At 34.0% G+C, this 24,714-nt stretch overlaps 1 protein-coding gene across 5 annotated transcripts in view; it reads right to left on the bottom strand.

Annotated features, from left to right (window-relative positions):
• Nucleotides 1-24,714, bottom strand: part of LOC141499990 (zinc finger protein 236-like) — a 150,715-nt gene that overhangs the window by 11,347 nt on the left and 114,654 nt on the right. For 4 of the 5 annotated variants that reach the window (XM_074202825.1, XM_074202823.1, XM_074202822.1 and 1 more), the window contains 3 exons: nucleotides 18,744-18,875; nucleotides 12,108-12,305; nucleotides 4,591-4,720 (listed from right to left, as the gene is read on the bottom strand). In XM_074202825.1, coding sequence (XP_074058926.1) covers nucleotides 4,591-4,720; nucleotides 12,108-12,305; nucleotides 18,744-18,875 — 460 coding nt within the window. Of the gene's footprint in view, nucleotides 1-4,590; nucleotides 4,721-12,107; nucleotides 12,306-18,743; nucleotides 18,876-24,714 lie in introns of those variants that run through there. The other variant, XM_074202827.1, reaches the window with a different exon arrangement.

Genomic DNA, 24,714 nt, shown 5'->3' with positions numbered 1-24,714 from the left:
TGTAAATGTGGGGCTGAAATATAGATTTAGGATTCATTCACATCTCCATAAGTGAAGTTGTAGATGAACTTAACAAAGTAAATGGAATATAAATGGAAGATGGCCAAGAAGAAATAAGAGAAATAAATTTTTAAAGGATATGGAGATGGAACGATCAGAAACCAGAGAACTAAGAATGGTAGCATGGAAAAGCAAGAAAGGAGGGAATCAAGAATACAAAGAGATTTTTTTAAAGTAATGAATGAACTAGATTTTTATACTACTTACAGACCTTCACATTTTTTCTACTTAAAAATTTTTCCATTATGTAGCTAAAAAGTCCCAAAGAGCTATTCTTATGCAAATTTTACATATTAATTCTACAAATAAAATGATACTCAAATTGATTTCCAGCACTTAATCAACAGAAATTTTCATATAATTCAGTCATAAACACTGTGCACCTCTATAAATTATTTCACAGTACTCTGGAAAATTCCTCTTATTTAGAGAAAAGCTATTTTCTGATAATTATATTGCCCATTTCATCCAGAAATAGAATTGAAACCCCCTAGACAAAAACTCTTCATACGTTTATTGGTTTCTACTTAATGAATAAGTCATGGCTCAGACAATTTTAAAATCTATTTCATAATAACATATAAATGTATAAAAAACATTTAATAACCCCCAAACACCGATTCCTCAAAACTACTGCCTCTCAGTGCATTCAAATAAATTTTGGTTTTTAAATTATTATTAATTAAATCACAAAATTAACAATTTTCTCTAAAAACAGTTCTCTAAAAGAGGTTCACTTTAAGACATTTATTTACTAACTAATAATTCAGGTCAATACACAAAAACTAAGGATATGTATATACATACTTTCATAGTATTCTCTTACAAAACCAACCACCAACTTTCTAAAATAAGTTACAAGTATTACTGATTTTTAAAAAAGTAAAGAAACAAGCCTACTTTTTCAGGGATATTTATGCTATTCTATATTTCCTTTATTCATCTAATTAGACACAGAAAAATGCCACATATTATTTAGTATTTTAGAACCCTGTGTATTCTGTTGAAGAAATAAAAATAATCTTGCTTCATATAAGGCCTTGGTTTGACTCTCTTAAAACATAAAATTTTCTTTTATTTTCTTTTTTTTTTTTAGTTTTTGTAAGGCAATGGGGTTAAGTGGCTTGCGCAAGGCCACACAGCTAGGTAATTATTAAGTGTCTGAGGCCAGATTTGAACTCAGGTACTCCTGACTCCAGGGCTGGTGCTCTATCTACTGCGCCACCTAGCCACCCACAAATATAAAATTTTCTAACAGTCCTTTGCCTTCATATTTTCTATACATGGCAGATAACATAACATTCTACTTATGTGAAAACTCAGCTAAGTGGAAATTTTTAACTACTTTGGAACATGACCAAGAAACATGAAGTACGCAAAAAAAAAGATTTCTGAATTAGAAAAAAATTTTTCAAAGTTTATGTGTTAAATCTAAAGCTCTTTCAATTCAATAACATTTTATGATGTTGTTGTATGTATGATGTAAGGGTCACTGTGTTACAGATTAGGAGTATGAAGCTAAAAAATAACAGTCCTGACCTCAATGAATTTATATTCTTAGAGGCAGAACAGGCAATACTGTACAAAACAAATAAAAATACACTATAAAGTAGAAAAGAGAGACATATATCTGTAGTGTCTGTCTCTGTCTCTGTCTCTGTCTCTGTCTCTGTCTCTCTCTCTCTCTCTCCTTTTTGGCCTCTATCATTCTTGTTCTAGCCTCATTTTTTCAACCTCTTTAGTAACATATTTCCTGTCTCTGTCTTTCTAGTACCTTTCATGGCTTGCCAATCTTCTCCAACTCCTTAAACTAGGATGTTGCCCCAATTCTGTCCTAGGTGTTGTTCTATCCTCTCTCTACATTTTTAATATTGATATTCTTTTTCTTTTGAAAAACTCATCTATTCTCAATATGTATTTATCATTTCTAGATCTATAGAACAAACATTTCCAATTTTTTCAGGTTAATATTATCTCCACCCAGATTTGAAACTGGCACTTCAAATATATCATGTCTAAAAGTGAAGTTATCACTTTTTTTCACTTATCCTCTTCCCCTAATTTCATTCTTTGATTGTCTCTGTCATCTTTCTAGGCACCATATAGTTATGTTTAATATCCTATCAGCTGACAAGGGTCCCAGGAATCTAATCCCTCCTCTCTATTTCCAAGAAAAACATCCTAAAATAGGCCTTCCTATCTTATTATCCATTCTGTTGTGATAGACTTATGAATTTCCTTCCTCCGGTCTACTTTTGTTCAATCTACCCTCTATATTAGTGGTATCAAGCATATGGCCAGGAGTTAGCAGGCAACAAACAATCTGGGATAAGGCCAGGATCAACTTACAATGTAACACAGAAATAGTTAGCCAAAAAAAAAAACCCCACAAAAGAATAAAGATATTAATAATATTTGGTTTTCTAAGATTTTAATAATAATAATAATACATGGTTTTCATTAAATTGTACATCAGGTCCTTGTTGGGCCACATTAGTGGTTAAATTATTTTCAGTGTATCTCATTTAAGAATGAAAAGGTATACAATCAAGATTGTTCTCTAAAATGGTTTTTAAAAAAGTAGTAGGGTTAAATGGAAAATACCTCAGTTATTCTTAAGGATTACATATAGTCAAAGTATTATTGCACACATTGTACCTTTATTTTTGGTCAGACTTGAGAGAAAATATTGATTAGCCTCTAATTAAATAGAAAAATCTTTATTTCAAGATTACCCCCACTAAAAGTCAACAAGCATTTCAATCAAGCACTGACTATATTTATAGCAATATGATACATGGTGAACATAAAATGACAAAATTAAAATGAACAAATCCTTACTGTTTTCAAGTTCATATTCTACTGGAAAGATACTCTAATGTATATGCCACATATAAAAATTCCCTCCAAAGACTAGTCATGCCTATCTACCTTGGGTGACTCTTGTCCAGTACATCACAGGGGATCCACCCAATGGGTGCTTAACCTGACTCTTGAAGAAGATAAGAATTCTGAGTTAGAAGTGAGGAGCAAGTATATGCTATACCCTGGCTATAGTTACGTAAATGCAAATAGGGAGGAGACTATTTCTGAGTTCAAAGGCTAGTAAATGGATAAATCTGACTGAAATATATTGGGGATGAATGACAATCATATGTAAAAAGCCTGGAAATTTTGAAGAGCTTAAAATGACAGGAATATGGGTTGATTCTAAAACAAAGGAGTGACAGGGCCAGACTTGTGCATCAGGAAGATTGCTTAGGTAGCTATGTGGAAAAATGGCTTGGCCTGGAGACAGATGGGAAGCCAAGAGTCCAATTAAGAAGCTACTGTTATAGTGATGATGAGAGGGAATAAGGAACTGAAAAAGAGTAATGACTAAGTGAGAGAGAAGGGGACAGACAGAAGAGATATCAAGGATGAGGAGAGGAAGAAGTGGAATATAATTCTAAGACTATAAAACAAAATACAAGTACCTTTAACAGAAAGTGAAATTTCAAGGAGTAGATTTGAGAGGAATTTTGCCAATTCTATGAAATTGTCCTTGATTTCTCCTAAACCTCTATCTCTTCAAATCTCTCATACTTCTGTCTAACCTCTCATATTAACTTGTATGATAGCTATCTGTGCATTTTATTTTTGTATAAGATTAGACCTCTTTGAAGGGATTATGTCTTTTTTATTTTCTAATTCTTGAGCATCCCACATCATAAGTACAAAAACAATAAACAAAAACTTCAATTGAATCAATCATCATAACATCTTCAGATTGTTTGTGTGTATATATGTGTGTGTGTGTAGTGTATATGTACGTGTGTGTGTGTAGTGTATGTATGTGTAAACCCTAAATGGCAAATTCCATGACCAAAATAGATATTCCAACTGTGTCTTCTGAATAAGACCACAGAATTACAAAGATAAAACCTTCATTATTAACATTCCCTTGAAATTACTTTTTTTTAAAATTACAATTATCTAAAATTCTATTTTACTCAAGACCTCACTTATAAATAACATTTAAGTTTATTCTTAATATGATTATCCCCTATAACAATGCAAAACTAAGAAAAAAAATAAATTTTTACATTAAAGCAGTAACACTTGAAATTATTTTGTGATTAAAAACTTAACTATTATAAGTATTCCTATATTTAAGTATCATTAGCAATACGTTAAACTTCTGTATGTACACTGGAAATAAACTATTTAAATTAAAACTCACTTATTCAAAAATTATTCCTTTTCCCCCATTTTCTAAAGTCAATGTAAAAACAAATTAAATAAATAGTTGCAATTTTGAAGCTATATGGGTAGGATATAAAAACCATATTTGACTTTTAAAAGGTATGTAAAAGAACAAATTCATTAAGTACTGAATGAAATTAATTTTCCTTTACAGGTTAAATACACCTATTATAAGTTACATATTAAATGAATATTTGCACTTGGAATCTTGTTTTCCCAGTGACTAACAACTTAATTTCGGAGATCATTAAAATAAAAGGGCACCACTCTGTAATCATTAATTACCTGTGTGAATTCGGCTATGTCTTTCTAGTTGACTTGGTTTAGCAAATGCCTTTTCACAAGTGTCACACTTAAATACTCTTGGCTTCTGAGAACTTAAAGAAGGACCTGCTTGATGTGTCTGCATATGCTCCTGTTCAATAAACAAAAGAATGAATTTTTTTGAGACTTTAATGGGAAGATATAAATTTGGAATGGCAGGGGAGGAAAAAACAGTGGCCCCTTCTCCCTCCCCCAAAACAATAAAACATTCCAACAAATTGAAGATAACAAAAGTAACTGTCTTTTATTACTTCTCTAATTTGTCCTATTTATTAGGCTGCTTAAACCTACAGAATTTTGTTCCCCAAGAGGTCATCTAGTACAATCTCCTCACTTGGCAGGTACACGAGGAAACAAAACCAGAGATGAACACACTTATATAGTCTGCCAATTTTTTTTATACTACTTACAATCACAGAACCTGGAAATTGAAAGACATCTACAAGTCATTTGTACAAAATCTTTGTTTTACATTTCAAGATATGCAAAAATTGAGGTTAAATCACTTATCTAATTAATCACAAAAAATAAGACTAATAAGTTAGATTCTGGAACTAGGGCTGACTTACAACATCCTTAACATCATCTCTGATCTGAGTCAGTTGAAAAAATTCTCCCTCTCTTCAGACTTTCCTAAAACACTTTTAGACTTATTTCATAGGGAGCAATAAAGATCTTCACCTCCTCAAACATTTCTTAATTTCAGTCAAATTATATTATTAGCTATTTTCCAAACTTAACATTAAATTTCTGATATTCATGCCATGCCTGGAATATGTACCATTCTTCTTCCTGACACTACTTATAATCTTTTTTAGCTGTTTTCATGATGCCTTTAATGATTTCTTCCAGTTAGAGTTTTCTGCTTCAAATTATATACTTATTTCCTCTTAGTAGAGTACAATTCCTTTGGTTTTTTTCCCTCTTAATTTTCTCTCAATTGCCAAATCTAATAGTTCCCCCCCACACACATACACTACACATCATTTTTTGACCTCTCTTCAACCCTGCACACTATTAACTATCCCCTCCCTCTTGAACACTCTCTCCTCTCCTCTCTGGGCATTTATGACACTATCCTCTTGATTCTCCTCCTACCTAATAAATTCTTCTTAAACTTTTTTGTTGTCTCATCATGCTCATCACAACTCCTAAATGTGAATTTACTCCAAAACACTGTCTTGGGTTCAATTCTTTCCTTTCCTCACATCCTCTACATTGGTCACTTCATTTCACAGACTGATTATCTCTGAAGATAACTCCAAGATATATAGCATCTTTCCCCTGAGCTCTAGCCCTACACTACCAATAGACTACCTTATAAAAACTTTTAATTGGATGTCCAAAAGGCATCTCAAATTCAACATGTCCAAAACAACTCATCGTTCCCCCATGCCTCAAATTCTCATTCCTTCTAAACTTCTGTATAAGTCAAGGGCACCCATAATCCATCCAGTCATCCATGTAATCAACTTCAATGTCAACTTCTATTCTTGACTCTCCCTGTCCCTATATTTAATCAGTTGCCAAATCTTATTGTTTCTTCCTCAACATTTTTTGCATGTCTCTTTTTCTACTGACATTTGATGTCATTCATATCCTTATCACTTCTAACTTAGATTATTCCAAAAGCCCTCTATTGGTCTCCCTGTCTCAAGTTTCTCCCTTTTCTAATCTCTCCTCCAAATGCCAAATTTGACTTCCCTCAAGCCCAAATCTGACCATGTCACTCCCCAATAAAGCCCATTGCTCCCTATAATCCCTGAGAATGCTTGGTTTTTAAAGCTCTACATTTCAGCCATTTTATATATTACTAAACTTTATGTGCTTTCTGGTTGAGCCAAACTGGTCTTCCTACTGTTCTTCCCAGGCAACACTCCGGAATCTCCTATCTCCATGCATTTCCACTAGTTGTTTCCTAATCCTAGATTCCATTTCCTATTCACCACTGTCTTTTAAGATCTACAGGATTCTTTAAAAGAGAGATCAAGTCATGTTCTACATGAAACCTTTCCTGATCACTCAAATTGCTACTGCCTTTCTCCTCAAATTTTATTTATTTTGCATACCAAGTATATATATAAGGGTACAGTCTCTCTTGATATGATTTAAGCTTCCTTGAGGTCAAAGACTATTTCATTTTAATCCTTCTACCCCAATGTGTGGTAAGTATGTAATGACTGGGACATAAGTGTAATAAATACTTTTGATACACTGTACTTAACACCAAAAGAGGAGCATTTCCATATAAAAAAATAAAACAAAAAGAAAGAAAACTACAAGTGAAATTTGTATATGTCATTAAGAAGTTTGTTACTTAAAACAAGCTATAATAATTTCACATTACTTTTAAAGCTGTCTCGTGTGTCTGTCTCCTTATGTCTCTGCTCTTTTCTGTTCATTTTCTTTTAAATTACCCTATCTCCTCTCTCTCTCTTTTTCTCTTGGCAACATCACTAGCTTTCTCCACAAGAAATACCTTGATCTACAAACTTAAAAAAAAAAAAAGGAAAACAAATAAACGCAAAGAAACGAAATAAATCCACTTGTTGACCACATCTGAAATATAGTCAATACATATAGTTGGTGACTACCTGACTGAAATGAGTTTTAGGAGTGTGAAATGCCATTAAAAGATTAATGGCAGAGGAGTCAGTTAGAAGACTACTAACATAATCCAGATAACTTAAATAGGATGCTGTTATTAGCAATGAAAGGGAAGAAATGGATATGAGACATCGTAGAAGTAGGCCTGATTTGAGATGTGTGGAAAGGAGGGGGGGGGGGGAGCTAAATAAATCAATGAACATGATGTTCATTAATTGAGAGAAGGAAGTCAAATGGAAGAGATATGGAGTAAGAGATAATAAAGTCATTTCTGGACATAAGAACTGGTGGAACCTTCAGCTGATGTTTTCAAAGGAGAATTGAAAATACCACTGTGCTACTTTAAAAGAGATCTAGCCATGAAGAGTAGTGATAGCTAAGCAATAACAAATAAACTAGAACAATTCTTTAGAACAATGTGCTATGTATACATATTTTAAAGGCCATATGTCCTTAAAATCACAAATACAAGGTTGAAAAATTATTTTGGTATCTACACCTCTATCAACTGAGGAACAACAGTGTTTTCAAAACATCATCATGTACACTGAGATTGGAATTATATATATATATATATATATAGATAGATATAGATATAGATATAGATATAGATATAGATAGATATATAGATATAGATAGCTTTTAGGGGATTTGTGTAACAAAGTTGCCCAAAATTAGCTTTGTTAGGAAATATTCACAGAATTTTATGACCCAAAGTTACATTTCCCCTTTACAATCATAAACAGGATTAAAAATGCTTTAACCAGATCAGATTATTTCTACTAGACATAAATAATAGAGTATGATAATAAACAAATTAATTTCAAGCTAATCATTTAGCTTTACAAAACAATAATGATGAAATTCCCATATGTTGGTATAATGTATGTTATATTTTGCAAAGCACTTTACATATATTCTCTCATTTAAGCTACAATTTTGTGACACAGAGGCTATTATTTTCTCTATCTTAAAGAAGAAACTGAGGTTTAGTGAGATTGGGAGACTTGTCCAGGGTAATGGTCTTAATAAGAGATGAAGGAAAAATCTAAACTCAGGTCTTCCTGATTTCAGGGCCAGCACTTTATCAACAAACAGAGTTTAAATACTAAAATGGTCTAGCTTACAAAGTTCAAAAGAATATCTTCACCTGGAGCACTGATGCAAGAATAAGAATATCTAAAGGAAAATAATGGCTTCTCCATAAAAAAGTCAAAATGCAGATTTGTAAACTATCAAAGATAATAAACTATCTGACTATATTTAGTGTCAGTTATCTTAATGTCAATAGCTAACAACTGTTCAAATGCCAATATAAATTTATATTGGTTCACCAGTAAAGAGAGATGTCATTTAAAAAAAGAAATCTGTCTGGCATATCATTTTATGGGTTATAAGAGAGTTGAATCAGAATACCCAGAACTTATCAAGAGCTAATAATCATGGTCATGATATACTTACTATGACAAATATAAAAAGGAAAATTCCCTAGTGAGAACTACATTCTACCTTCCTTGTATTGATATATTTTCATTTTTATATGAAAAGCTATAAATAAATGACAGGTAATTTTGCTATTATTAAGCATTCAAAATGATTTTATATTATGCCATTGAGTACACAAATCTAATTTTTTCTCTTGTCTCCAATCCTTCTCAGGAGAGTCTCAAATCATTCTTATTTTGATCTTAATTTCCTATTATTATCCCTGTAATGAAATGATTCTGAGAAGCAAGAGGGCGGACAAATTTCCAAAAGGGCCAGATTAGAAAGTACAAACCTTCTGCCCCATGCCTCTTCGTGTCCCTTGACCATTTTGTTTAGTTAAAGAATCCTATGAAAAGTAGGGAAAAAAGAGGAAATGCTATAGATGAAAGACAATTGTCTAAGTCTGAGATATCACTATGATGGGGAGAGAAAGCTTGGGAGACTCTAATAGGGATGTATCTTTTTTCACTAAGTACTATGTTAGGACTTAAAACAGAAGTGAATGTATGCCATAGAAAGACTAAGTTTGGATCAAGGGGAGCCTGCTTAAGAGTCAAAGTCTCTCATCTCATAACTGAAGGGTGTAGAAGAGCTTAAAGGGTTAAGAAATGGTAGAATCAATAAATAACATTTATGGAGAAGGAAGTCAGATAGGAAAAAAAGAGTCTTTGTAACCTTTCAAACTATCACTTTTTTCAACTATTACTGAAGCCTCCACACTATCCCTTATTTGGTTCCATAAAGTACTTCACACTAAGTCCCTATGAAAATACATTTAAGGGGCATATGACATTTACTGGGGAACAGAATATTGAAAAAGACTTTGCAAATGCTGCCACCAGGAGACCTCAAATTCATTCAAGTCTTTTATTCACACTAGTGCTGCTCCCCCTCACTCCCACCACCAAACCACTCAGGACCAACGGCATCATATACATACATACATATATACATATATGTATATGTCACTATTGATAATGAGCTTCAGGGTTGGTTTATTTCAAGATAATTGCAGACAAATTCCAAAGACTGCAGGAAGCTTGCATGATCAATCTCTTTGGTAGCAAGTTTTCCCTGAATTACTGCTGGGTTTATGAACCAAGGTAATGACTTCACATGCTATAATATCACTGGTGTCAAGTCCATCCATAGGGAGAAATTTACTGATGACAACTTCATTCTGAAGCACACTAGCCCTGATATCTTGCCTAGGACAATTGCTGGACTCAATACAAAAGACTCCTAGCCTTTCATTTGCATTGCTAAAATTGCTCTGTTGGGCTGAAAGCATATAGTTTTTAGTCAAATGAAAGAAAGCATGAACAGCATGGACCATGGAGAGGTTCAGTTCCCAGGATGGCAATACAGAAAGAAAATCACTATTTCTGACTATGGACACAAGTGTTTGTTTTTGTCTTCCCCACTAAACCATTCCTCTGTAGCTCCCATACCCCATAATCCTAGTACTTTTATTTATCATAAATTCTCCCTGTATTTCATTTCCCTTTTTTCTTCTATAATTATAACTAGATGGCCATTCTTTAAGCTAAATTTATGATAGTGAAATAAAAACTAAACTGTTAAAAAATAAAAAAAAAGGAAGGGAAATGCCTGTAAACTTTTTCAGAAAAAAAGAAGTTCTGGTTTGGGAACAATGGCAGTTACTATAATAATTTAAAGGAGGCAATAAGCAAGTTAGTGCCTTTTCCCTTTGGTTCTTATAGGCAAAATGTTTTGCTCCTCCTTTCATCACATTCTGAATTACTACCTATGATCTAAAAGCCAAGTCAAATGGCACTGCCTCAGCAAACCTTCCTAGATCTTTACATTCACTTGAAAATCTTCCCTCACAAAGCCTTACCTTTCATAATTCTCTTATACTTATTATCTCCCAGCTTGAGTATAAGGTCATAAGGGCAGGAACAAAAACTTTTCTACATCTATTTTTAAAATCAACATCAGCACTGAACATAGTGTAGCACATAATAGGTTATACCATCTATAATCTCTCATTTCTTCACTCACAGGGTCACTGTACCAGTACTACATCACCTCTTCCAAGGACTATTACAATAGTCAAATTGGTCTCCGTAATTCAGATGTTTCTCTGCATGCACATAGTAGCAAAATCAACAAAGTATATATTTCTCTCTTCTAATCTATACTCCACATGTCACTTCACAGCTCAAGAAATCAGTTGCTTCCTATTGTATCTAGGTTAAAATGCAATTTCCCCTGTTTAATACCTAAAGTCCTTCCTGGTCTAGCTTCACTCTGTCTTCACAAACTTATTTCACATTACTATTGTCTCACATACTTTACATGGTAGCTACAACTAGCATTTTTATTATTTCTGAGGAAGACTTTCTTTCCTTCCACCTTTATTTTTTTGAATAAGTAGACAGTTCATTCCTGAAATGCTTTTCCTTCTTTCCTCCTATTTGGAACCTCTTAGTTCCTTAAACATTCAACTTAGCTACCACTTCTACGAATGCTTTCCTGTTCTCCCAGAGGTGTTAGTGTTCTTTGGCTCCCAGAAATTCCTTTGAATATAATTTGCATTAACTTATATGTGAATATATATGTTGTAATATCCATCTGAACATAACTTCAAGGAAATAAAGGGACCATTTTTTTTTTGTCTTTGATTCCTATGTATAACTAGTATAGCATCTTGCACAAAACAAATGTTTAAAATGCTTGCTGAATTGTAATAAATAAATGTGAATCTTTCTGGTTCTGTTTTTGTTACCTGGCCTAAGATAGGGAGAGGGAAGCATCACAGATTCTTTAGAAAGGATTACTGACTGTCATGCCTAATAGCAAATATTTTTCTTCTGCATAAACCTGCAGGTACAATTTCATGCTGGGGCTGTATAGTGAAGGAATGAATCCTTTAATCAATATCTTATAAAATGAATTTTGAATTTTTTAAAAAATAGAACCAAAAAACATAATGGGAGGATGGGCAGTATAGAAAATGAGAGTGTTAAGAAGCTTTATATAGAAAAAAGAATTTGCTAGTATATAGACACATTCTAAAAAGGGTCAGTTAGAAAAGTCTGAGATCTAATATAGCCTAATTTCATTAATGAATTATGTTTCCAAGAACATTTATTAAATACACTAGAAATGTAAAAGTTTGTATTTTGAGCACTAATGAATACCATTTTTACACAGCATTTGAGAAATTCTTGATTCCCCAGACCATTAATTTCTTAGTAGGATTAATAACATTTCCTTATAGGAAAAAAAAGGAGGGATTTCAAGTCCTAACAAAACCACAATGGCTTATGTCCAATACCCAAATATTTTTAATAAAATAATGGTTGTTTAAAAGTTCAATAATGATGACATTTAACCTTTCTTAAAGAAAAAATTACCTTGAGATGTGTTGCCCGTTTGAAGGCTTTACTACAAATGGGACAAACGTGGATCCGCTCTTTGCCATGAACTTCTTTGCTGTGATGCATTAACATGGTTGCAGATGAGAAAGTGCGATTACATTCAAAACACAGGTGCACACGACCTTCTTTTTCAGATTGACTATTTTTATTCAGGTTTGGTGAAACATCAGTCACCTAGAGAAATTTATCAAAAGAATTACTTTATATTTTTAACAAACATGTTTATTCTTTTTGTATGTTTGCATACAGGTCATTAAAAACAGTGGTTTACATGTCATGATTTCCTTTTATTTTTACTTAAATTTAAATAATTTAGCTGACAGTTTGAAAACCATACACACCCATACCCTTAAATAATCATTCAGGGCAGCTAAGTGGTGCAGTGGTTAAAGCAATGACTTTGAAATCAGGAGAACCTCAGTTCAAATCTGGCCTTAAGACATTTAGCTGTGTGACCTTAGGCAAGTTACTTAACCTTGATTGCATGGCATGCAGAGCCATCTCTGGTCATCCTGATTCATATCTGGCCACTGGACCCAGGTGGCTCTGGAGGAAAAGGTGAGGCTGGTGACTCAGCACAGCACCCCACCCCCCAAATCTAATTCATGTGCATGTCATGACATCACCTCCCTATTGTCACAAGTCTTCTTCAAGAATGAAGGACAACACCAAATTTTCATCCAAGCTACACATACTTTCCCAACCTAGTAAAATACCCAAGACATGTATAAATTCAATTCAAAATGCTCCTTTCAGCACACTGAAATTAAGACCATGCCAATATGATGATAAAAGGAGATACTGACAAAATCAACTAATATATTTTAATATTATACTAATCAACTTACTAAGGGAATATGTTAAAAATTGATAAAAAAAACTAAATTCATCTGGGAAAACAAAAACACCTAGGATATTAAGAGAAATGATGAAAGAAGTAGGGACAGAGGTAAATTAGTATTTCTATACATTAACCTATATTATAAAGCAACAGTTATCCAAATCATGTGGAATTGGTTAAAAAATAGTAGAGATAAATCAACGGAACAGATTAGGCAAGGTAGAATCAGAAACAATAGAACTCAATAACTTAATGGTTAATTAAATGAAAAAAATTGCTGAGGAAAAAACTCCCTTATTTGATTTAAACAACAATTATAACTACTATGAAAACTGGAAATCAGACTAGCAGAAAGTAGGCTTAGACCAATATCTTATACCACTCACTCCACAATATACTTCATGTATATGCATAACCTTAATAATAAAGATCATATTTTTAAAATTAGAAGAGAAACAGATTATTTATTTCTCATAGCTATAGGTAGGAGCATTTAAAAAGATTATGTTTATATGAAACTGAAAAACTTCTGCACAGATAACAATAATATATCTAGAAAGAATGGAAGTTAGGTGTAATGGGGAAAATTTTTTTGTATCAAATTTCTCTGGTGAGATTTTGGTATTCAACATATATACATTATTTAAACAGACATGTGCATGTGTTTGTATGAATGTGCCTGTATTTCCTAATAATAATAATAATAATAATAATAATAATAATAATAATAATAATAATAATATTTTTGTCCTTCATTTTCAAAGACAACCATGACATCAGGGAGGTAATGCCATGACAAGCACATGAACTGGATTTGAGTAAAGTGAAGTTGTATGAAGTGGTACCAGTCTTACTTTCTCCTCCAGAGACATTTGGATCCAGTGGCCAGATAGGAATCAGGATGACTGGAGATAGTCCTGGATGCAGGGCAATCAGGATTAAGTGACTTGCCCAAGGTCACACAGCTAGTAAGAGTCAAGTGTCTAGGCTGAATTTGAACTTCTGTCCTCCTGACTCCAAGGTCAATGCACTATTCATTGTGTCACCTAGCAGCTTTGATGGCTCAGTGGACTCAGGAGGAAGGGAGTTCGAATCTAACCTCAAACATCTGATACTACAGACACACTAGATGTGTGACCTTGGGCAAATCACTTAACCCTGATTGCCTCACATCCAGGGCCATCTCCAGTCCTAACTCCTATCTGGATCCAGATGGTTCTGGAGGAGAAAGTAATGTTGGTGACTTAATACCATAACCCCTTACTCAAAAATTCAATTCATTCCCTAAGAGAGTTAAAGGAATATAAAGAAGTAGTTTTCAAAAGAAGAATTGCAAGTATTCACAACCACATGAAAGAGTACACCAAATCACTAATGATAAGAGAAATGCATATCAAAACAACTCTTGGGATTTTACCTCACATCCTATAAATTAGAAAAATGAAAATAATCACTACCAGAGGAGTTGTGAAATGATGGTCTCTACACTACTGGTGAAGCTAGGATATGGTATAACCATTTTGGAAAACAATCTGGAATAATACAAATAAAGTGACTAAAATGTCCCTACACAGGCAGCTAGATGGCTTCTTCCTGAAGTCAGGAGAATCTGAGTTCAAATCTGGCCTCAGACCCTTAAGAATGTCTGACCTAGGGCAAGTCACTTAATCCCATTGCCTTAAATTAAATAAAAATAAAATGTCCATATACTTTGAACCAAATGGCTCAAATGCCAAAGAAGACAATGATAAGACCCTATATATTCCAAAATATTTATAACTGCACTTTTGTAATAATTAAGAAGCGGAAATAATGTACATGCCCTATCAACTGTAGAACGGCTCAACAAATTGTGATCTACGAATGTACAGAATATTGCTGTGCAGTAAGTAATGACTTGTGTAATGAATATTAAGAAGCATGGAAAGAATTGTATCAAATGATATAGTAAGAAGTAAGAAAAGCTAAAAAAAAGATAAACAAAAAAATTTCAACAATGCAAATGGAACAAACTACATACCAAAAAAATCAAAAGTGATAACAAATCAAGAAGGACTTGAAAGAAGAACTATGAGAACACACTCTCAAACCACTCCTTATGGAGTTGGGAGGTTGATAACTATTACACATTACACATGTTTTTCAAAATATATAAAAAGCATGATTTGTATTATGGGCTAGGCTCTATAGGAGTGATGGATGAAAAGATACCTGGCATTATTACAAAATTTTTAAGGAACAGAAAATGTCAATAAAAACTTGTTTTAAAGAATCACTGGGGTGGCTAGGTGGCGCAGTGGATAAAGAACTAGAACTGGAGTCAGGAGTACCTGGGTTCAAATCTGGTTTCAGACACCTAATAATTACCTAGTTGTGTGGCCTTGGGCAAGCCACTTAACTCCATTGCCTAGCAAAAACCTAAAAAAAAAAAATCATTGGGCTCACCTGAAAACTATTAAAAGGGGGGGGGGCTGCATCCTCTATTCAAGAAAATATAAATGCAAACTGTCAAGATCTATTTTAATTAGAAGACAAGATAAAGAGAATCCACTGCTCAGCTCCTGAAAGAAATCCCAAAAGAATCTCAGAATATCAAAATCAAAACTATAAGCAGAAAAAATACTAGAAGCTTCCAGAAAAAAAGGACTGATCTAAGAAACCATTATCAAGACTACACAATATCTGGCAGCTTCTACTAAAAATGGGGAGATATTTACTATATTCCAAAAGTCAAAAGATAAAAGCTTACAACCATAACCTATTCTAATTAAGCTGAATATAATTCTACATGGAAAAATAAATAACACTTTAATATAATATGCAAACATTTCTAATGAAAAGAACAGGAGATTAGGAATCTTGAAGTAGAAATACAAGAGTTAAGAGAATTTAGAGAAGCATATTTGCTTGAGCAGTTTTGGAAGGGACTACAACTTTCTAATAGGAGAAAAGAGAGTTCCTTTAGAATTTCAAAGGGCATTGAGGAGATTAACTAAGAAAAAAACAGAACATATAAGCATTCTGTCATTCTCCATTTATAGGTAGACTATCACCCCAATTAGGGTAATTTTGTAATCACGTTATCAATACATTTTAACCAGACTTAAAAAATTATATTACAATGATATTACTTTTATTTCTACTCCTTTCCTACCACACAGCTAGACTCTAAGTTCCCCATAGGCAGAGAATATAATGTTCAACTTCAAAAATTCAATGAAGTACAAAGAAAAAATGAGGTATTTTTTTGCACAAGAGGAGTTTCTATTGTATTGGGGGATAGAATATAGAGATAAATGTAGATAGAATGTAGAGAGAAAAGACGTAAATAACTTAAAACTTCCCTCTCCTAATCCTCATATTATGTCCTTAACTTTTTTCTATCATATTATACTGCTTTTACTGTACAATTCTCTAAATACAATTCCTAAATACATTGCTTCCTCCTCTTGTTTACTCCACCCTGGCTTTTAAGAATCTCTGCTCTTCTGTGTGACTTTGGGCAAGTCACTTAACCCCACTGCCTTGCAAAAACAAACAAACAAACAAAGAAGCTGGACTCTTGCTAGGGATTCCTGTCTCCTCAACACACTTTACTATCCCTCAATTTGGATGAAACTTTATATTTCTCTGCACATTTCACTTCAGTTAAAACTCTGCACTGAAGACTGATCTTCCAGTAAGCATGTTTGTTCTAAATTCTTATTGCCCATTGCCACATCCAGGCTATTCCTCTGACACCATCCCATAGGTACTCCCTCCTCCTCAAAGTCCATGCCATATAAAAACAATAAGAAGTTAATATTTGTATGGAACTTTTAAGATTTGGCAATTAAGAGATCAATAGTAACTTTGGAGAAAGCAATTTCAGTAGAATTGTTGAGTAGGAAAAAAAAATCTATACCATATATCATTGAGAAGTCAATATACTAGATGCACAGGAAATTGAGGTAAATATATAAGATCAGAAGTCATCCCCCAACAGACAAAACAAATATATCAACAATTTTCAAAATGAGAACTGTAAACTATCAATGACCATAGTAAACACTTCCAGCTCTAAAAATCACTAAAATTAAAGAATTACAAATTAAAATAATACCAGGATTTTATCTCACACTCAGTCAACTGGCAAATAAAAAAGTGGAAATTATAACTATTGCAAGGGTTGTGGGATGGTATCCTACGTACAGGTTGTTGTATTGGTTATTTTTATGTTGGTGCTTTCGTTAGAAAGTGTGTTTATCAAGGGTTGCTTTTTTTTTAATCCCTTGTGCTTAGCATAGTTCCTGAAATATAGCAGGGGATTTAATAAATGTTTATTGACTGGCTGACTGTGGAAGGAACATAAAATTCATTGTTGGTGAAGCTATGAACTAGTTCAACTGTTCTGGAAAAAAACAATTTGGAATTAAGCAATGAAAGTCACTAAATTGCTCAGACCCTTTGACTCCAGGGTTCTTCTACTGAGCATATAAGTAATGCAGCTCAAAGAGAAAAAGGCCTCATATAAATATTAATTTTTTACGACAGTCAAACCCTGGAAACAGTGGGTGCCCATTAATTGGGGAAAAGATGAACATGTAAGAGAATATCATCAATCATTTTGCATTAATAAACATCTTAATTCCTCAAATTTCTCAGATTTCTCCCTTTCCATTCTTTCCCACTGTCCTTCCTACCCCGACCCCTACTCCCCTGCCCTAGCTGAAAATCCTGCCTCATTAAAAAAAAAAAAAAAATTAAAGCTCTCCACAAAGATCTCCCGCTTCTCTTCCCTTCCTCATCCCATATATTGGGCAGCTAAATGGTGCAAAGCATAGAGCGCTGGCCCTGGAATCAGGAGGGTGGGAGTCCAAATCTAGCCTCTGACACTTACTAGCTATGTAACCTAGGGCAAATTACTTAACACCAATTGCCCCGCATCCATGGCCATTTTTAGTCACCCCAATTCATATCTGGCCACTACACCCAGATGGCCCTAGAGGAGAAAGTGAGGCTGGTGACTCAGCATAGCACCCCCTTACTCAAATCCAATTCAGGTGCTTGTTATGGCATCACCACCCTGATGTTATTATCTTCTTTGAAAATGAGGGACAAACATTATTATCATCTCATATAACTCAGATGACTTTTTTTACATCTCCTCCTTCACTTCTGTCTCATATGAAGAGGTGGCTCTTCTCTTTGCCAAGGCAATCCACCTTGCCCCCCTTCTATATTTTTTAAGTGATTGCTCCTTTTGTCATTCTTATCCTTTCACTAACCTTCAATCTTGCCTTATCTAATCTACTGGCCATTTCCTCCTACCTATAAATGTCTCCATCTATCTCATATTCAAAAAAAACCCAAACTCACTTGATCTATTCATTTCTACTAGATATCAATTCCTTCATCTCCATTCCTTCTTAATCTGAATGCCTTTCCTCTAAGACAATCTGCAATTTATCCTGTATGTATTTGGTTTGGACACAGTTCTGTGCAAGTTCTCATCATACTCATGAGCCTGAACTCTTATATGAGCAAAGACTTTTTGAATCCCCAATGCTTAACAATAATTAAAACTCATAACTCATATGGTTTCTATTATTTTCTTCATTTTTAGTCTCACATGAAGAACTGGCTATTCTCTTATCAAGGCAATCCCTCCTTCATATTTACAAGTAATTCCCCTCCTGATATTCCTTAATACTTACTGATTAACTTTAATCTTATTTGAATCTATGGTTTTTAGAAATCTAACAATTGTCAAAAATAACAGTAAGTTGTACCTGATAGGTGAGTTCATCAGAATTCCCTGTAGTTGAATGTGGTGTGTGGCTCACTAATATTACTTGCTGTGACCCTGTCCCACTTTGGCCAGAAAGTGAGGAATCTGTTAGTAGAGCTGGAAACTGCTGAGCCTAATAAAAGGAAAAATATATGATTTTATGAGTATAGTTTTTGTCAAAGTAAAAAATAATTTTTAAGATATCATACACATTAAAGATGAATCATATATTGTGAGAATAGAATCAAAGCTTCAGAGGCAGAAGGCATATTGGGAAATCATCTAGTTCATTCTCTTATTTGACAGAGAAAAAACTGAGACCCAAAGAGGTTCATGATTTATACTTTAAAAAATTAAAATGAATACATTATTTTACAAAATGACAAGCTATTACAAAATGGAAGTGACATTAATTATAAAGAACATAGCTAATCAAATGGAGTTAAAATTGGTTGATATACCCCAAATGAAATTACACTGGGGAATTTAAGTCCCAGAACTTTTAATGGCCTTGATTCAAACTCATTTTATTTTGAAAAGCAATAAGCAGAGGGACAGTGAAGTGAGAAAGAGAAGTGGTTTAAGAGGATTATGGAGTCAGGAATTAAAAGATATTGGTAATGAATTTTTCAGAGAACTTAGACCCTGGGAAGAGAATTATGAGTATAATGTGAACTTAGAAGCACAAATAGAAGATACTAACATAGATACACATTTCTGGTGGATTAGTGAAATGGTGATTTAGAGTTATTATTTCTTGTTTGAAACTTAAAAAGTGGAATGAAGCAGAAAATTACAGGTATACAGGTGTACAGAAATACAATGGCTAGAGTGTTGAATTTGAATTCAGGAAGGCCAGGATTCAACTACTGATTCAAACACTTAAAAGATGTATAAATCTAGACAATTCATTTAACTAGTCTAAACACAGTAGGAATAACAATACAATCACAAAGAGGAGAAGACTATAGTACAATTTTAGAATAAGAACACCAAGGGCAAGTACTTGAATAGCATCAGTTATTTTTCTTTTTTCTACTCTCAAGAAATTACTTGTTCATTTAGAAGTTTACTTTCATCCTAATAAAGTTAGAACATTTGATGAAAATGTATAAAGCAATACATATAACTTTTCTACCAAGTTAAATATGCAGGTAGGATAAATATATAAAGTAATCTGTCTTGTTCCTTTATAAGAACAAAACAAAATAAAAACTGAAGAGTATTTTTCAAACTGCACCCACACCCCAGTTTCTTATTGGTGCTGGACCATGCTGCATTAAAGTCAATGTTTTTTCATGCTTCTAAGAGCTGACTTTTCCTGACTTTCCAATCTCACTTCTAAGGTCAAATCAATACTATCAAAGTTTCAGGTTACAGTGTCAACTACTTACTGCCTTGCCTCATGGTCCAATATCTTCCCAGACTCAAATTCCTTTCTCTATTCCCTGTCCCCTACCCCCCCCCCCCCCACCAAAATGTGCTCTTTTTGCTGTCTCCCTCTTCATCTGCCCTTCCTAGCTTCCTTCAACTCTCAAAGTCCCAGTCAGAATCCTTTCAAAGTCTTCCTTAATCTTAGTGTATTCCTTCTTAGTTTACCCTCAGTTTATCCTGTATATATCAATTGTACATTTTTGTCTGAATATTGTCTCTCAGTCTCACAGGACTAAAATATTACTTTATATTTCTATTCATGACATCCTCTCTATAAGGTACTACTACTGATGTCAGTCAATCAGCAAGCATTTATTGACTATCTTCTATGTGTCAGGCACAATGCAAAGGGCAGGGGACACAAAGAAAAGCAGAAAACAATCTGCTCTCAAGGAGCCTACAGTCCGATGGGGCATGTAAACAACTATCTAATCAAAGTTACAGACAAAATCAACAGAAGATCAATAACAGAGGGAAGGCACTAGCATCCTGCTTTAACTTCAAGGAAGTCAGGAGAGAATTTCAAGTATAGGGCATAATTAAGGAAAAAATGTCAGTGCTGAACTGGAAGCAATCCTAGGTTCTCAATGCAGTCAAGATTTTAGCAGGAACAATTTATGCTCAAGTCTTAAGAGTATGGTCCCAGTAATAGACAGTATATCTTTCAAAGACCATTCCTAGGAGTTTAGTAAAGACACCTCACCAACAGATGTGCCAACTCGTAATGAATGTGCTTGACTGTGGTGAACCATGTAATAAAGGTAAAAAATCGTCTTTGTTATTATATATTTGTCCTCTGCTTCTGAGGTGATGGTGGTAAGAAAGGGTATCAAGGGAGCCAACAATCACACTGCTTTTAGGCCATGCCACATCAAGAATTCTGACATTCCTGCTGTTGATCACCCTTTTCTCCTGGATTCACTTCTCTCTAGATTTTCAGGACAACCATCTCTCCTGGTTTTCCTCCTACCAACCCATCTACATTCTCTCTTGCTGAATCCTCATTCCATTCATGTCCTCAAACTACTAAAGTTCCTCAGGAGTCTGTCCTTCGCCCAAATCTCTTCTTCCTCTAAATAAACTCAGTGATATCATCAGTCCCCATGGATTTAATTATTATCTCTATGCTGATGATTCTCCCTTCTAGTTATTTTGTCCCAATCTTTCTGTTGATTTCCAATCTCATATCTCCAACCGACTTTTAGAAATCTCAAATTGGATGTCCAGGAGGCATTTTAAACTCATTATGTCCAAGACAGAATTATGTTTTCTCCAAACACTTTCCCATTTCTATCTTCCCTATTTACCTTAGAGGGCAACAACATCCTCCCAACCTCTCTGGATATCTTCCTTAAGTCCAATATCTCTCACTCTACCATGCCATATTCACTCTGGTGCCAAGGCCTGTCCACTTCACCTTTACAACATCTCTTGAATATACCCTTTCTCCCTTGTAATGCTGCCACCATTCTAGTGCAGGTCCTGATCACTTCATGCCTCTACAATTCTGGGAGGTTTTCCTGCTATAATTCTTTTTTGTGGTTTTTTTTTTTTGGTTGTTTTTGCAAGGCAATGGGGACTTGCCCAAGGTCATACAGCTAGGTAATTAAGTGTCTGAGGCTAGATTTGAATTCAGGTCCTCCTGACTCCAGTGTTAGTGATCTATCCACTGTGCTACCTAGCTCCCCTCTGTAATTCTTTACTCATTCCAATTCATCCTCCATTGAGCCACCAACGTGGTTTTCCTAAAGACCAAATCTGACGATATTATTCCTCCCTCCCCTGCTTCAACACAATAAACCCCAATATTCCCTATAGCCCCCAGAATCAAATGCAAAATCCCATTTGGCATTCAAAACCCTTCATAAAACCTAGACCTCTCTTGGCTTTCCCATTGTCTTCTACTTCTTACCACAAACTGCAATTCAGTGACAATGGCCTCCTGGTTGTTCCAAAAGAAAAAAAAAATGATGCTCCATCTCTTGGTAATTCCATAAAAATAACACTCTATCTCTCAGCTCTGTCTCTGGCTGTTCCCCATACCTGGTACACTCTCCCTCCTTAGCTCTTGCCTTGGAACTTTCCTGTCTTTCTCTAAATCTCTTTTTTATATTACAGAAAGTTTTCCCCATCCCCTATTAATTACAGTGCCTTCTCTGTAAATTTATTTCATATTTATTTTGTATACAGCTTGTTTGTATGTATTCATTTATCTCTCACCATTAAATTGTGTGCTCCTTGCCTTTTAAAAGATTGCCAGGGGGCGGCTAGGTGGCATAGTGGATAAAGCACCGGCCCTGGAGTCAGGAGTACCTGGGTTCAAATCCAGTCTCAAACACTTAATAATTACCTAGCCGTGTGGCCTTGGGCAAGCCACTTAACCCCCTTGCCTTGCAAAAACTAAAAAAAAAAAAGGAGATTGCCTCAACTTTTTTTTTTAATCCCTAGCACTTAGTATATTGGCTGGCACAATTAGGAGGCAATTGACTGATCTGTCTACTGGTAATTTAAATAAGACATCCTTGTTCAATGACCAATAAGGAAACCAACCTACTGCTAAGAGCTGAATCATAACAATCTTTGAATTCTTGCAATAAATAATGAAACTGGAAGAAAAACTATTGCAACTAAATGGAAAGATTGCTCATAAATATTCCTTGGAAAGGCAAAGAAAAGAGTTGGCACCAGGGGATCTATTATACATCTAAATGAAACAAGAAACACTATCTCATGAAATATTTGGCCTTCATGTACAATACTAATGATAAGTATCTGCAAAAAGATTACAAAAATAATCATTGCAGCTTACACACCAACACTGGTTACTATGTAGTAACAGTTACAACTGGATAAAATACTGGATAAAGTTATAGAGAAATCCTATTTAAGAACCTTGTAAGACTCTTCAAATTAAATCAACACATACTTTGTTACTTTGTGTCTTCAATGTAAAAGTGGAAAGACATGAAGAGTGAGACAAGTGCACAGCTGAAGAAAAAGGAAGAGAAGTCAAAAACTTGTAGAATACATAGTCTTATATCTCTATATTGTGAATACTTTTTCTTTGAGAAACTGTCACAGAATTCAAAATTATAGGTCATGAAGGCCATGACATAAAACTATAAAGAACGAAATAATATTTAACAGACAGGAAAAGACACTGTTGTCTCTGAGGCAATTGCTTCTTTATAAACAAACCATCTACTCATCAGAATTTGATTTTAAAAATTTGAAGATAATGACATACAACTGAAATCATGTAATTTAACTAATCCAACTAATTAATTCAACTACTTAAACAAGTAAATGAAAATTTTAAAGTAGAAATGGTTAAAAAATAATAACAGTGATTATATTAATTTTATTCAGAAGTTTAGCCAACTTAAATTAATGACAAGGAAAACAAGACTCAGAAAGCATCTAAATCAGTTAATATGAGACTGTTACCAAATGCAAAACCAGGTTAAATGCTAATCTTGTATTCTCTATTTCAATTAACTATGTGACAGTAAGGAAATCTATTGTGGAATATAATATGTGAAAGTCTGCCTGTTTCTCTGTATCTTCATGTTTTTAGATTTTTCTCACAAAAATTTCACCCACTATTTGTTAGTAGAATACACTTATAAAAATGTAATATAGATGAGAAAACAGACGTAAGTTGTTAATCACCCTTTTTTGGTTATACTATGATCCAAAACTCTTCCCATGCTTTTTGCATCTTCTCCTTCAAAAGATTGCAGAATGAATTTTTCAGTATCTCCCAAATCCTACAGACCTTCTCTTCATATACATAAATGGTTGGTCCCAGTTGTTTTTGTATCTTATTCACTTTAGTGTCATTTTATCTTCCTCAATAAGTACACCTAGAACCGTGATATTAAGAACCCCAAAGTGATGGCTACATCATCCTTGATGATTGATTATTAAGTCTACTATATTCTGAAAGACTGTGTATGTCTTAGGGCAGAGACTATTTCATTTTTGTCTTAGCATCTCTGTTGTCTAACAGAGTGCCTGACAGATGGTAGGTATTTAATTAAAGTGTAACTGAGTAGTTATACACAATTTGTGTAAGAGTTTTTCTGTTGGATAGGATTTTTTTTTTTTTGGTTTTCTGTCCTCCAAATGGCTTCATTTTAAAATGTCCTCAGGATTATTATGTTAGCAAGAGTTTTTCAATAAACTTTGCTTTCCACTTAAGCAATCTTGCTCATAATCTGTCATTAAGCACAGCTATAAGCTATTCTGCCAAACAAGTTCATATTCTAAGTCATTTGTTGTCTTTGGCACCCAAGGCAAAGGGGGAAAAAACATTAAAAAAATTGTTGCCTACTTTCTTTCCTTTCAACTCATTTCTCAACCCTTTGCAATATGGCTTCCAATTCCTAAATTAATACTGCTCCAACTCCATTAAACTAATACTAATATTAATTGCTAAGCATGAGAGTTGTTCTCAAATCTTCATCCTTCTTAATCTATCTGATACATCTCACACAGATGAACATTCTTTTTACCCTATTTACTTTACTGAAATG

Source organism: Macrotis lagotis, chromosome X (genome assembly GCF_037893015.1).
Source record: "Macrotis lagotis isolate mMagLag1 chromosome X, bilby.v1.9.chrom.fasta, whole genome shotgun sequence".
NCBI lineage: Eukaryota > Metazoa > Chordata > Mammalia > Peramelemorphia > Peramelidae > Macrotis > Macrotis lagotis.
Note: the sequence above shows the minus strand (reverse complement) of the source record. Positions and strands in the feature narration are given on the sequence as shown.